The 11,546-nt window shown below is 38.0% G+C and overlaps 1 protein-coding gene and 1 pseudogene across 2 annotated transcripts; one reads left to right on the top strand and one right to left on the bottom strand.

Moving 5' to 3' along the window:
• Positions 1 to 7,338: 7,338 nt before the first annotated feature.
• LOC149050765 (uncharacterized) lies at positions 7,339 to 9,282 on the top strand (annotated as a pseudogene). The gene is made up of 2 exons (XR_016184414.1): positions 7,339 to 7,558; positions 7,800 to 9,282. The product of XR_016184414.1 is annotated as an uncharacterized LOC149050765 (transcript).
• On the bottom strand, positions 9,083 to 11,317 carry LOC149050764 (uncharacterized). The gene is made up of 2 exons (XM_089198302.1): positions 10,968 to 11,317; positions 9,083 to 10,568 (listed from the first exon to the last, which is right to left on the bottom strand). The coding sequence occupies exons 1-2, from the start codon at positions 11,087 to 11,089 to the stop codon at positions 9,329 to 9,331; spliced, it is 1,362 nt and encodes a 453-aa protein (XP_089054428.1). The 5' UTR covers positions 11,090 to 11,317; the 3' UTR covers positions 9,083 to 9,328.
• Between the last annotated feature and the right edge of the window lie 229 nt (positions 11,318 to 11,546).

Genomic DNA, 11,546 nt, shown 5'->3' with positions numbered 1-11,546 from the left:
GCTCAAGAATTTTCGTAATTATGCCGGAATTGTGCTCCATCCTCTCTGACTAAAGCAGTATACCCATGTTTATGACGGCATAATTTATCTGAGCCTATCTGTGATAGTCCAACGGTTTCATTCAACGTGCTGAGCGCTCTTTGTCATATCGCTGTAGAGATTTTTTGGGGAGATAAATGAACACTATATTGGACGAAAATTCATTTAGGTCTAGTTTCCTTTCCCATCTTGATCGCTATCTCAGAAATAATTAAGTTCGTGTGCTTATATATTGGACGAAAATTACTTTTCCGCAGTATACTGTAAATCACCTCAGCTGAGTGTCTCTCACCGTTAAGTGTGCTGAAGTAATTTGTAGCCCCGCTTTGGGTTATTTTCTTTATGATTATAAGGTCGATCTTGATTTGACCCCCTCTCTAAGACATTTTTTATTTAACTGCGGCACAAACGATATTCACATTAACCATGTAGCGCACCTTTTCGTGTGGTTAGTTGAAGTTATTTAAGTTAAGAAGCCTTTTCCACTGATTTATACAAAATCATCGAGTTCTGAAGTTGTTGGATATAACGTTCTGTGGAGCTTGAACCATTTTTAAGGCTGACATCGTTCTGGACAGATTTTATATGACAATTTTTAGTAGTATTGCGCAACAAACGGACGGTGTGATTATCATATCTAGTAAAGTCATATCCAGTGAATGGCAACAATCAGTGATCGATTCCGGCAGTTCTACGTTCAATAGAACTTGAATCTACAAACTTCTTTATTCCGTAAAAGTTATCTTTTTGATATGCTTTATGCACGGCAAAAGAGAAATACGATACCTTGTTTATCAATTTCTCTCGCCTTGATGAAACCTGGAATAAGTTCCAACTTTTGTTTTTCACAGAAAGTTGAGCGTTATTTTACAGTCAAATCTAACCATCGGGATTCAACAATCCAGAACAACGATCAGACTCCAACTTTTTTCCCACACTTCGTACTGCGAGCGTATATAGTGCACATTTTCTCTCCAGAGGGCATGCAGAAAAGAGACATCTCACGATCATAAATTTCTCAACATCCAGGCCTGTGGCATAAGCTTAACTTATATTTTAAATTTACGTGATGTTTGACCTCCAGAAAGTTGTTTTTCCTTTGCAGCCGCCAACCTTTGGTCTCACTGTCTATCTGATACCAATCCGCAGGAAATCTTATATAAATATAAATCTACTTGAGAAAACACCGTTTCACAGATGTGGTTTGGAAGTTGCCGGCTCACTTCGAGTAATGGGCACCTGTCTTTTTGGTAAAAGTTCCCTTTAAGTAAATGATTGGAGAGGCATACTTGGCTGGGATACTGGGCAAGAAGAAGGAGACGAAGTGTAGTTGGGGACTGTGTAGTAATCATAAAATTCGGTTCGCGGCAAGCGCTTGAAACAGAGATATGAAAGACCTTTAAACCGTTTGACGGTTAATTTTAGGGTTCGCCACACCCATTCAGAGAAGCTGGCGCTATTTAGCCCTGCCCGACCCCATCACGTGACCAGAATCTTCGACTCTATGCCACGGTAGACTAGTGAACTTGTGAATCCCGTATTAAATCTGTTCAATCAAAGAAAGTTTTGTGATATTTCGTCGCATTTGCAAACGGGGCCCTCTGGTTGGAAATTGGAAAGATTAAACATTTTGGCCAGAAAATAAATTTTTTAAGAATGAAACTTCCGTTTTCTATCTACATTTAAAAAACGTGGTTTGTTTTTACATAAATCCTTTTATGGAATCAAAAAAACTCATTTGTTTGTTCCAATATACCTTGCATCCCAGAGTTCAGTCCAGATTCTAGAACGTTGTCTTTTGAGGCTAGGATACTAATGTTACATGCGTGGGTACTGTTAATTTTCTTTCAAAGCGAAATGGTTTTGCTGAAGTTACATGGGAAACAGTCAAATTTTCAGAAAGGTACTGCATGGAAGCGAAAAAGGCTTGAGACTGTTAACAAATAGAAGCTAAAAGGGCGAGTAACGTCACCAGAGAACACACTACGTTGGTCGGTATAGGGCTAAGATGATGTTGGGGACGAAGTGATTCCATCGCCAACAGTGTCGGCTTTTTAGCGAGAACTGAAAACTTGTGTAGTTCATGCAACCTCTTTAGATAGAATTATGCTGGACCTCCTGGGAAAAGCTGAAAAATATCGCCTTGTGTCGTTTTATCAGGAACACAATAATTTCTGCAGTTTCTGAGGAGACGTCATGTTTGATTAACATATCATGCCTCAGGTAAACTCTGAAATTTTCGCACAATATTTTTATTAGGTAGCTAACCCGCTGAGATTTAATCGAGAAAATGATAGGTAATTCTCTTAAATTTACCGTGAAGTGAATTTGAAGTATCGAAGAGCACAGTAATTAGAATCAAATGGCGTCAATCGATGCCTAATTGGACTTGTTATCTCGTCCGGGAATGGCAACGAACTTCACCTGAAAGCTATTTGCAAAACCTGTGGCTTGTTTACTATGAATGAAGAGAGTTTGAGTGAAGAGCAGTGTGTAAAATGGTTCCAGATTCATCAATATTTTTGGGGTATTACAAAGCTAAAGGCTCCTACTCAAGTATGGAGATTTAATGTGCCAAATGGCTGTGGTGCTGGAATGAGTGGTTGTCATTATATTAGGTACATGTACACAAGGATGAATTCTGATTGAAACTCAAAGGTTCTTTTAAGTTCAGTTTAGAGAATTTAGGATGCCTGTGACACTTGAGACCATTATGAAAATCTACAAAACACTGACCAAGAATGTCACCAAAAAAGATCCAGTTGTGAGGGTGTCAATAATATTTCTCACTCAACATGTTGTGCAGCTTGGGAGCGAAATTCAATTTTGTAAAAATAATTGGAGTTTTGACTCATTGAACTTTTCTTTTCTTGAAATGCTTATTTTACTATGGTGACATCAAAAGTCAAAACCCAATTATGGTCCATAATTGCATAGTCTTATAATCCTACATACATGCATGTACATGTAGATATAGCCATTAACCAACCCATTTGGATGCAAGTTTTGTGCTTAATTACTTGAGTTGGCAGAAGATACTTAAAAACTGTTCATTCTTTATTGTTGTTGTTAATAATGATTAAATGTATGTGGCCAACCTCACTAATTGGTTGGTATACAGAGTGGTCCATTTACTTTGTGCTAACTTTCAGCTTTTTATGAATGGTTCTAATGATGATTACTGATGATGACTATTTGACCTCTTCTTCTGATGCATTCCAACAGAGGGTCCCTTTAATATGGGCTATCTTTTGATGGCTCACAATAAAATCCCATCAAGGCCTTCACTGATGGGTTTGTAAAATTCTAGTTAGTCAAGTATGGACTTCTTCTACATATGAACTGCCAAAATCATTTTCTTTGTCAACATCAGCTTTAACTACTGACAATAAAACTGTACTCTGTTTGAATTCAACACCCATGGCATCACTGAACAATCGTGGAATACAAAATCAATTAACAACAAGTACCTCTTTAAATGTATGTACTTGTATTGCCAAGGTCTGAACTCCATTTGGTTTGAACAAATAATTTAAATATTGACTGAGGGTCTTTTAAGTACTGCAACAGTAATTTAAGCTGTTAAAACTGTTTATAGTTATTAGTATCTTTAAAACCCATTGACTTGATCAGAAAGTGACAGGGAGGCATTACTTGTACTTTTTGGTGGCTTCAATTGTGGCTAAACAGGTTTTGTCATGTAATGATTTATTAAATAATTTTCTGATCTTTAAATATAGGTTGGTTCAACTCTCCTAATAAATGTCCATATAATATTATCACTACCACTGCTGGCAGCACACATGAGAAATTGTACTCAGGCTACACTTCATGGTTGGATCATGGCTGTAATTTATGGTAAAGGTATCTAAAGGTTTGTAATTGACACACTTGTGCTATGTCACAATGTGCATATTTAGAAATATAACATAAATAATTATTGGTCGATCCTTAGCCTTGCAACCATGGAGCAAGGTGAGCCAGGCTTACATATTCTGCAAGTGTCTTTATAGTTTGATATCATCTTCTCAAGTTCCTGAGTGGCTTTAAAGAACACTTGTGTAGGAGGAATTAGAAGAAGGAGTACTGCACTCAATGAGTAGTGTGGTTCATCCTCCTCAGGTTTCTTCTATAAGTATGTTTGGCTTCTGAAGCCAAACTGTTTTAGGTGTTAATGTACATGTACCTTCTTCATAAGGGCTGTGTTGAATGTTTTGAAATGCATTAAATGTGGCTGGTGATTGCTCTTATACACAGCCATTTAATTATTTAATGCCAATACCTTAATTATGACTATCATTGATGTCACTTTCTTTAAGTAGAGGGAGAAGAGTAAAATGCTTTGGATCATACCATGATGACTTGTGAATTTTTTCAGTTCCATTAGTTTGTTGACTAAAGCAAGAAAGCTGGCTTGGGAGAAAATGTTACCATTCAAGGGTAAACAATATAATGAAAATATTGTGTCAAAAGAGGTGGGCAGTCTGGATCAGTGTAGGAAGCTGAGCAATAAAGCTGCTACATGAAATACCTATATCAGCTCTTGGTCAGCTGGCAGTTCATAATTGCTTTCTCTCGTGTGAGCAAGACAGATCACTGTCTTTTTAAAGAAGAGAGAATACACCTTTTTTTCTAATCATAGTAACAACCAGGGGGAAAATTTGTGAATTATCTTATTGCCCGATAAGAAAATGTTGCTTTTTTCCCCCAACTAGAAAATCAATTGTTGTTAGGGACTTGTCAGAAATTAGCAGGGGGGTAGGGGGGGTGTGAATTTTAAATTTGGGTTCGGAAATTAAGTGACCCATCCCTGCAATGGGAGTGAAATTTGCTAACCCTCCCCTTGAGCTTGGCCTAAAATATCATGACCCTCCCCCTCTTGTATAAATGATAAAATCTAGTTCTTGCAATACACTAGGGTGCGTCAGTATTATGAAAACTCAAAATATATTTCTAATCTGTTCTTTGTCATGCTACATACATACATTTTCGATGACAGCATTAAGAGTCCGACTGATCACTGGACTCTCCTATTTCTCCCAATACAAAGTCTTCATCACTAGAACAAGTGGGTAATGCCTCATCCCCTTCATCTACCTCACATTCATCATGATCATCCACCTCTTCCAAATAAAGAACTTCCTTTTTCTTCTGTGGGTGAACCTCTACATGATCACGGGCATATATTTGCATGACCCTCCCCCTTTTAACTGCCCCTTTTTCATGACCCCTCCCTTTTCTGAGGCTAAAAAAGTTGTGGCCCCTCCCTCTGTTTCCACCCCCCCCTCCCCCCCTGCTAATTTCTGACAAGTCCCTTAACATCATCAAAATGACAGCAACCTATCTTTTAAAACCATTCAATTTCAAAGTTTTCATTGACTTGTGGACTTAGTGTTGTTGAGAGCTACTTGTAACTTTAGCCAAGGTAAATAAACGAGCTTATTTCATGACTAAATATTAGACTCGTGTTCCATTTTGTTGAATTGTGTGTATATATAGCTGAGTGCTTAGGATGCGTCTTGCCTCTAAGCCAGCCAAACATCACTACTTATTGTTACATTTTGCAGTTTTTTGCTGGAATTTTCTTAACAATTATGGGAGAAATTCAATTCAAAATGCCAACCACTGTTTTTCTGTCCTGTAACTCTTAAATAAATCTAATCATATGTGATTCAGGGGACATTTTGGATATTATGTAATAATATTACTAAAAGGCAGAATGCTTCAATTTTGTTTCGTGAAAATGACTGTATTTCAGTCATCTTTTTTTCTGACAATGAATATTCTTTATTCCTGTCTTGAAGTAATTTTACAAAATGGGGTGTAGTTTACAGTTTGTGATTTATTGATAAGCAATCCACATTAGTGCTATAATTCAACTTTTGTGCATACTAGCCAAATGGCTTCTTTGTTATTCAACTTGAAATAAGAAGGTGGCAAATGCAATTAAGTGCTGAAATATGAAACACTGGCTTTCTTAAGTCATTGGAAATGATGGTGAAGGCATGTATTTTGTATCTTTAATTTGATACCAGTCTAAAAAAATTTTGGTGTAAAAGACGTTTTCTCCTCAGACAAATATTGATATAGAAACTTATTCAAATTTTGCACCAATCTGTGAGCTGTTGTTGTTTTTTTTATTTTATTTGAATAACATAAATAATTTTCTTTTCTTTGATGAAAGGTCAGAAAAATTTGGAACCTATTAGTTTGAGAATTAGTGCAGTTGTTTTAATTTTCCATTATCATTTTGTAGGCTGTATGATTGTATATGTATTCTACAGGAAGTTACAATCAGACCAACACATGTATATTTTTCTCTTGATCATCCAATAGGGTTTTTTTAATGAATAATATGATGATACTGATGTTATTAACAGTGCATGGTGATATTGTCCAACAGATAGCTACTAAGCTCAATGAGTGATTTATACTTAAAAATATAAAATACTCTATATCCAAGGTATTACCCAGGTAAAAATATAAGGTGGGATCCCGCCAATCCCACCTGGGATCCCAGGTGGGATCCCGCCTTTTTCAGGTGGGATACCGGCTGGGATTATGGAACATCCCGCATGGGATTCTGGGTGGGATTATGGAACATCCCGCATGGGATCTCACCTGGGATTATGGAACATCCCGCATGGGATCCCACCTGGGATTATGGAACATCCCGCATGGGATCCCACCTGGGATCATGGAACATCCCACATGGGATCCCACCTGGGATTATGGAACATCCCACATGGGATCCTGCCAATTGAAGTTGGGATCCCGCCTTAAATTCCTAATAGCATCCCACCTGGGAAAGCACATCCCGGGCGGGATTAAACCTAGAATCCCACCAATCCCTCTTGGGATCCTGCCTCGCATTTCAGATAGTTTCCCACCTGGGAAATCATATCCCAGGCGGGATTGCATCTGGGATCCTGCCAATCCCAGTTTAGACCCTGCATAAAATTACAGATGGCTTCCCACTTTCAGAAAAATCCTTTGAGGGATCCTGTTTATCACTGGAGACCACAGATTTATGAAATGTGCCAGATAGGATATCTTAAAATTAAGAGGATAAAATTTTCTAGGTGAGCTATAGACCCCTTCAATCCACTGAGGGTCCAAAACTTTCCAACTAGCTATAGAACATACTGATACCTCCAATGGGATCCCATTGTCTTACCAAGCTGTTGATCATAAATGATTCAAACAGTACATGAATACACAGACTATATGTGATAAAGATCTCATAATTTATTTGCAATGAACCAGCATAGAGTTCTAAAGCCGTTACGTCACGTTACCATGGGAGCAGAATTTTCTGTTCTAAACAAACGTGCTCAGAGCCAAAATGGCGTCGCTTTCAATCGCTGCACTGATATCTTTCTTCGCTGAAGAAAAGAAGTCAATCGAACGAGGAGAAAATCATTACAGATCTGAACACATTGAGTCATTTTCTTACCATCAGGGTATTTTACGCGGTGAGGTTCAAGCAAGTATGAAGAAAAAGGTCTATCGAGTCACGGTGAGTTTAGAGCCACCAATCGCATTAAGAAGCCTAAGGAATATTTTTAAATATCTTTTAAGTACCTTCTTGTTATCTACTCCCCCAATTTAGAAATATATATTTTCGATCTTGTCGATTTCCCTCATCAAAAAAGCCAGGCTGAGGCTTAAATCGTACAGATTATGATTCATATGAAATAGTGTTACCAAGACATTTATGAGTTCACCTTGTTTGAACTTTTATCTTAATTACCACTTAGATCTACCTGGATGACCACTTCAACATAAAATCCACGGAGTGTGAATGTCCAAAGGGAAAATTCAAATGCAGTCACGCGGCGGCTCTTTTTATAAATGGGATTCACAACTTAAGCCGCACAGATATTGAATGTCAGTGGAGGAAAAAGAAGTCTAATACCTCCCTGTCTTTACAGGCAGTCGAAGAACTGTTCCCTCTGCCAAAGAATTATGTGGCGATTACTCGATCTCCCAACACAGAAGATCGTCAGGCACTATATGGAAGCTTAAAGGCATATGGGAGGTTCACTGGTCTTTGCTGGCTCATGTGCCCAGAGCCTGCTCCCCAAGCCAAATTGCCTGTGCCAACAATTGAGGAAATCATCTACTCAGAGGAGTTTATCCAAACAAGAGGTACACAGCAACAATTGGACTGTTTGGTTCGGAAAGCCAAACTCACAGAAGCAGATATCCTGTTAGTCAGTCAGATAACTGTAGGCCAACGAGACAACCCAACCTGGCATCTTGCAAGGAGGGGACGGCTTACAGCAAGCAATTTTGGATCCGTTCTGCATGCCAAAAGAGTGACCCCTTCACTTCTCAAAGGGCTCCTTGGAGAGTATGACATATCAAGAGTTAAGGCAGTACAATGGGGGGGGTAAACAACGAGGCAGAAGCGATTAAGGCATTTACCAATTTAACTGCAAAAACTGTACAGGAAACTGGGTTATGGCTGGATGGCTCTGGGATTCTTGGTGCTTCCCCAGATGGAATTGTGGATGAAGACTCTGTTTTGGAGGTCAAGTGTCCCTACACCGAAAGGAATATGACAATGGAAGAGGCAGTGAATATCTCCCCCAATTTCTGCTTGAAAAAAACTGAAAGTGGTCAGTATGCTTTAAAGGAAGAACATGTCTACTGGCATCAGGTCCAAGGGGAGATACATTTTGCTCAAAGGAAGCTTTGCTATTTTGTTGTGTGGACATCTAAAGATGTAGTTGTTTTGAAAATAGCAAAGGATGAAGGCTGGAGTGGAAACATTTCTAAGCTTACTCAGTTTTATTTTGAACACCTCTTCCCAAAGGTTGTAGAGGGACAATTATAGGTTTCCAGATCTATTACTGCATGTAATTATTTTTTAAGAAATAATAATTTTCAGGAATCATTAGGAGCCCTTTGGTGTTTAGTCTTCACTGATGGCATGTTGTTGTGGAATTTCTTGAGATAGGGAGGCTTTTCAGATGGAGGGTATTGGGAGCTCAGGTGTACTTTTAAGTTCACTCTAGTAACTTTAGGAACACAGATCTTCAAATCCCAACAGGGCTCTCCTGGTTTACTCAAACTAACTTTAGAAACAGTTACAGTTTTTGCACTTCATTGTTTCACAGTTGAGCTGTACTGCTCTGTTGTAGTGAACTGTTGTTGGGCTGAAATTATACATGCATCCATAAATTCAACAATGATAGCAGATTTACTTTTTGAATAAAACAAACAGATCAACATGTATTTTACAAAGTATTCAATTTTCCTTATATGAAAAATAATTAGTTCATTAATCAAATTCATATCCTTCACAGCCCTCTTTGATCAGTGGAAACTGCAGATTAACAAGTGAAGCACAGAGTTGAAATATTATATCTGCATGACAACGTAAATATGAGGGAATAAAAGATAAAATCTTGAAATCTTTGAGCCTAGCATTTGCCCTCTCAACATGAATTCTGCATTTTGCTATAACTTTTGTTGCCCTTGCTTCACTCTCAGTGAATGTACCATTGTTTAAAAAAGGTGGCATATTTACTGAAACACCATTTGGTACAAGATCCTGTATAACAAAACCTTTGTCAGCTAAGACCATATCTCCAGCAGTAAGGTGATTTAAAAATCCTGATTTCTGCACAATTGCTTTGTCAGATATTGACCCTGGATAAAGTTTGCTGACATAAGTAATAACACCATTTGGCGCTACACCCACAATAACCTTGAAGGAATGCATTCCCCTATAATTTGAATACGTAGCATTCTGCTGGCTCATAAGCCCAGGTGTGGCAATCTCTATGTCTGTACAATCTATCACTACTCTACATGAACCAAACTGACTAAAAGATGATGGGGCACACAGCTTGTTCTTATCCCTAGATGGGATGGATGCCATGAGGTCAATAAATAGAATTGAGTGTAAGACATGAATGAAAGTTGTTACAATATTTGCTATTGTAGATACACTGCAATTGAATAACTGTGCAAGGTGAAGATTTGTGTAATTCTGTCTGACTTTCATTAATGTTATAAATATTTGTTCTTCAAAACTGATTGATTGCACTCTCCAGCCAGCAAAGTAATTGATGGATTGTTTAAACCTAGCTGCATAGTTGACAACAATTTGAAAAACTTCCTTTGTTGGCAGCCCAGTTTCCATCTTCAAAACCTCCTCACTCATTTTCGAAACTGTGTAATGTTTTTGCACATAGTAATTTTTTTCTCTTTGATCAATCATTTCCCTTTTTGCCTGCTCCAACTCTGCTTCCAGTATAACTTCTTTTCTTGTTGATTCAAGTCTCTCCACGCTGCCAGAGGTGCCTTGTTCAAGTTCTTCTTTCTTCCTTGCAGCTTCTATCATTTCTTGTAGGGTCTGTTGTGATTCGATTTTTTTCTTTTTTGGCTTTGCTTCTTCTGCTGGGAAAAGTTTGTCTTGGTTCCTCTTGAAAATCTCAGGACCATTACTTTTTTTTCCTTCTCTGAAATGGCAACTACAGACTCTGGAATGTTTCCCTGGCTCTCTGTCTTCTCTCCTATAGCAAAAAGGATAATTTCAGCTTTATAATTCTTTCTGATTACTGTGCTATTAGCGGAGGATTTTTATCTTGCAGCTTCTATCTTATAAAAATTTCTAATTAAGAAGACAGTTCTCTATCTGCCTGTTTTAACACTGCAGGGTGACCATTAAGTATCAACAACCACACCAAAAGCTCTCACAACTGATTTCCGTCATTGAGTCAAATGTTGGCTCGTGGCTTCTAGGGAACCGATTTTGAAGTTGGAGTACAAGAAAAAGGAGTCTAAAAATCAGTAAGATTTATATAAGCTTAATCAGTTTCATAACAAAGATGGCGACTCCACAACCGCAATAAATTGCGTAAGCATACTTTTCTCCTGGACAGAAAAATTATTGAAATAAAACTCTTACTAACCTCAGTAGGTGAATCCATCTTCTATATTCCTTCAGCTTTTTTTCCTTGCTAGGGAATCCGAAGAAGCTACACGTGTGACTTTCCGAGTGATGGTTGCAATCAGGCGCAAAGCAGTGCACCATTTTAATCGTTTCGATCGCCTTCGTTTCTCAGTTTTAGATTTCTATGACCTACAGCGTTAATAACAATGTAACTGAACCTTATTCTAAGCTTCTTTGAACCGTTCCAAGCGATGATTACACACTTGACCTCAGCAACGCATAGGTTATCAGTAGGACGCGCTCGATTGTTTAGAACAGAAATTTTAGCCCCATGGCAACGTGACGTCACACTTTAGGACTCTATGTGTTTGACTTGTTTCATTAACAAATTTCTTAACCGAACATTCTTAAAGAATAACAGCACAACTCAGCATATTACTTTTTCTTCTTCATTTAAGCAGACCATCTACAGTGTAATAAGGCTCAACGTTTAAAAAAATTGGCTGTTGTGTATCAAAGAATAAAAGAAAGACAAAACCTCAATAATTCATGTTATCAAAATTTTGACAAAGGTACTGATTGAAAGTCTGCTCTCTTC

The sequence above is a fragment of the Pocillopora damicornis genome, chromosome 2, assembly GCF_964200805.1.
Source record: "Pocillopora damicornis chromosome 2, jaPocDami1.2, whole genome shotgun sequence".
In the NCBI taxonomy this organism is placed as follows: Eukaryota; Metazoa; Cnidaria; class Anthozoa; order Scleractinia; family Pocilloporidae; genus Pocillopora; species Pocillopora damicornis.
Note: the sequence above shows the minus strand (reverse complement) of the source record. Positions and strands in the feature narration are given on the sequence as shown.